The sequence below is a fragment of the Arachis hypogaea genome, chromosome 11 (assembly GCF_003086295.3).
Source record: "Arachis hypogaea cultivar Tifrunner chromosome 11, arahy.Tifrunner.gnm2.J5K5, whole genome shotgun sequence".
NCBI lineage: Eukaryota > Viridiplantae > Streptophyta > Magnoliopsida > Fabales > Fabaceae > Arachis > Arachis hypogaea.
In genome coordinates this window covers 138,565,374-138,568,488 of record NC_092046.1, presented here as the reverse complement: position 1 = coordinate 138,568,488, position 3,115 = coordinate 138,565,374, and the positions used below count along the sequence as shown (strand labels likewise).

Here is a 3,115-nt window from a genome sequence, read left to right as displayed (position 1 = left end):
GTACACTTGTCACGACTCTTTACTATATATCTTCGTTAATTTAGTGCATAAATTAAAATTCAAGTAATTCTAGACGACTATAAAAATTTATTGTTTTTATTCATCAGTTAACTATTAATATTTAAAAGTGTGAAATAAAATATGTTGTTAAATTATTAGACTAATAGAATTAGACTAAAGGAATTGAATTAATGGATAAGTGATGATCAAAAATAATAAATTCTAATGAACTAATAACATTGGTTTTACAATTTAGAGTAACAAAATACCAAAGTTAAATAGTAATTAATAAATTCTGAAAGTAGCAATAAATTGAAAGGAGTGGCACAACCATAAAACGCCGCTGATACACTTGATCTATACATTACTTTCAAGTGAGTGGTTAAGTGGTTATTCATGTTAGGTTGATTCATCATTATGTTCTAACATATGATCCTGGATTTTAATGCAGTCAATTATATGTCACACTCAGTTTTGGCGAGTTTATATTATGTCCGCATCACATATAACCTCTTGTATTAAATTTTCCATCTAATATAATAACGTCTTTTGAGGGGGAGGGTGTCTTAAAAGCAGGTAAAATGGTGCTACTCTGTTTAACTTTTAAAACCTTTCATAAACTCTTCAGATTCCAAGCACCTGCCACTTATTCTTTTTTCATTTTCACTCACATAAAATGAAATGAACTCCTTCGGCGGGACCCACACTCCGGCGATCCCTCGCCGCCGGAAACACGAAAACTCACTCTTCGGAAGATGGTCATGCAATATACATCATGCTAAAGCCAATGCTTCTCCCGTCACCTTCCGCCACCGCTCCCCAAAACCCGACCTCTCTGCCAGGAAGCTCGCCGCAGCGTTATGGCACTTCTGCTTTCTCGAGGTTTCTGGTCTTGACTGCAAGGTATTATGCTATTCGAATTCGATTCCTAATTACTTTCCTTAGATTTATCCTATATATCTCTACTCAATTACTTCAATTGATACAAGCATGTTATGAAGGAAGATAATTGGGGTTTGAGAAAGTCGAATAAGGTGGCTGCTAAGATTGTTGAAGAAAGAAAAGCAACGAGTGACTCTGTTGTCTCTGCTTTGCTATCAGAGATGCTTCGAGCTCAAAGCTGCATCGATAACCTGAAAGCCGAAAACAAATCGTCTAAGAAGAAATTGCAACAATTGGCAGGTGAATTAGAGGAGAAGTTGGGAAGGGAAAGGAGAAGTAGAGAGAGGATGGAGAAGATGAATGCGAGACTGGTACATGAGCTTGCCAAGGCCAACCTATGCGTTAATCAAATTAGGATACGCTATGATGAGGAGAGAAAACAAAGAGAATTGATTGAGCAAGTTTGCAATGAATTGGCTATGCAGATTGGAGAAGACAAGGCTAAAGTCGAGCGATTACAAAGCGATTTCATGAAAATTCAGGAGGAATTTGAACAAGAGAGGAGCATGTTTGAAATGGCCGATCTGTGGCGCCAAGAAAGTATTCAGATGAAGCTGGCTGATGCAAGAATCTCCCTTGAAGACAAGCATAATCAGATGCTCAAGTTGGTGGATTATCTGAACAGTTTCTTAAGATCAAAGGGTGTTGAAAAGGCAGATGAGGAATTCAGAAGAGGCTTGGTTAATGAGCCAGTGATTAAAGTAGATTCCCCTCCCAATCTTAATGCTCTTTTTTCATCTACCATCCACATTGTAAGCCTTGATAATGAAGACCAACAACAGCTGCTGCTTCGTTGACTATCTGACACACAGAGTGAATCAAATTCCATTCACTTGTTTCCTCTTGCAGCTTCCACTTTTTCAGATTTGTTGAAAATAAATATATTTGTCCTTTGATCAGTTGTAATCATGCTAGAGTTATAGCAGACAGCATGCATGGCGAAATTTGTGTCCTGCTGATACTTTTCTGTAAAACCAAAACATTATGTTTTCTCTTTTGCCATAGCAATCAGTATTTGTTATTTGGAATCATGTCATGCATTATCTTGATATATAATGTGTTTAATTCATTATCAATGGCTGCAAAGAAACATTTTGATGGTAATTGGAAGATATTGTGGCAACTAGCACCGTTTTAAGTAAAAATAAACACATGGGAAGTAGGAACAAGCATCATCAATGATTCTAACCAAATTTTAAATGGAAAAATGCATCTTTTTCCAGAGAACAAGCAAGAGATTGAATGATGAACTTTGACTTATTAAGTAAAAGCTCATAGTAGTTTCTACCAAGAATCTTGATGGACATGAATGTAGCATTATTCCTGATGATGCGCCTATAATTTCTGCTATTTTCTTTGCTGGCATGTATGTATGGTTCTTTAGGATGGACCCAATTACTCTGCTTGGTCTTGCTACCATGCCGTGTGAGCCCCACAAGGGACAATTTTTCTTGTGTGCGTCTATTTACCATGTTGATATTAAAACGTTCTTCAAAGTAAAATTCGTGTTAGATGGATCCTAAATTGCTGAGCATCATATTAGGAACTTAAAAAAGGCCAAGGTAAATGATTACGATATTGCACAACGTAACTGAAGAGAGAATTAGGGGACTTCTTTATCTCTTTTTCTGTTTTGGATTCCAAGGGGAGCCCTCGTAAGTCGTAACCAAGTCCAACAATCTATTCACAAAACTATAGAACCCAGATACCAACCCCAAAAAACGTAAACAATAGAATCCAGATTAAAAAAAAAAGCTTTAAAAAAACTTCATTGGAACTTGCAAGTTTGCTTCATCCGCATTGTTTGGTTAAGTGAAACGTGTTTGAAATTTATGAAGGGTTGTTCTTTTTTATCGATGTAGTCTTAGCTTTCTCCATTATTTTGTATTTTAAGTAACCGTGTTGTTGATGAGGCTTATTATTCCAAGAGTAATGTTAGGGAATCAATTTTTTTAATTAATATTAATTAATTTTTTAAAAAATATTGTATTTATTTTAAATTTAAAATTATAAATTATAAATTATAAATTTTATATTTTAAAGTATAAACTCCAAAAAAAGTTAACTCATGCTAATTAACTAAAAGTTGATTGATGTAATTTTCCTTATTTGAATATATCAAGATCACATATGGATGGTGAAATGTCTATCTTACGTGTACATCAAATTTAAC

The 3,115-nt window shown here is 34.9% G+C and overlaps 1 protein-coding gene across 2 annotated transcripts; it reads left to right on the top strand.

Annotated features, from left to right (window-relative positions):
* Positions 1-515: 515 nt before the first annotated feature.
* On the top strand, positions 516-1,973 carry LOC112722930 (uncharacterized). 2 transcript variants are annotated; one of them, XM_025774123.3, is made up of 2 exons: positions 516-903; positions 1,002-1,973. In XM_025774123.3, the coding sequence occupies exons 1-2, from the start codon at positions 682-684 to the stop codon at positions 1,737-1,739; spliced, it is 960 nt and encodes a 319-aa protein (XP_025629908.1). In that variant the 5' UTR covers positions 516-681; the 3' UTR covers positions 1,740-1,973. The 2 variants fall into 2 exon arrangements, with proteins under 2 accessions (XP_025629908.1, XP_025629907.1); XM_025774122.3 differs by having other exon boundaries at positions 990-1,973.
* Positions 1,974-3,115: the final 1,142 nt, after the last annotated feature.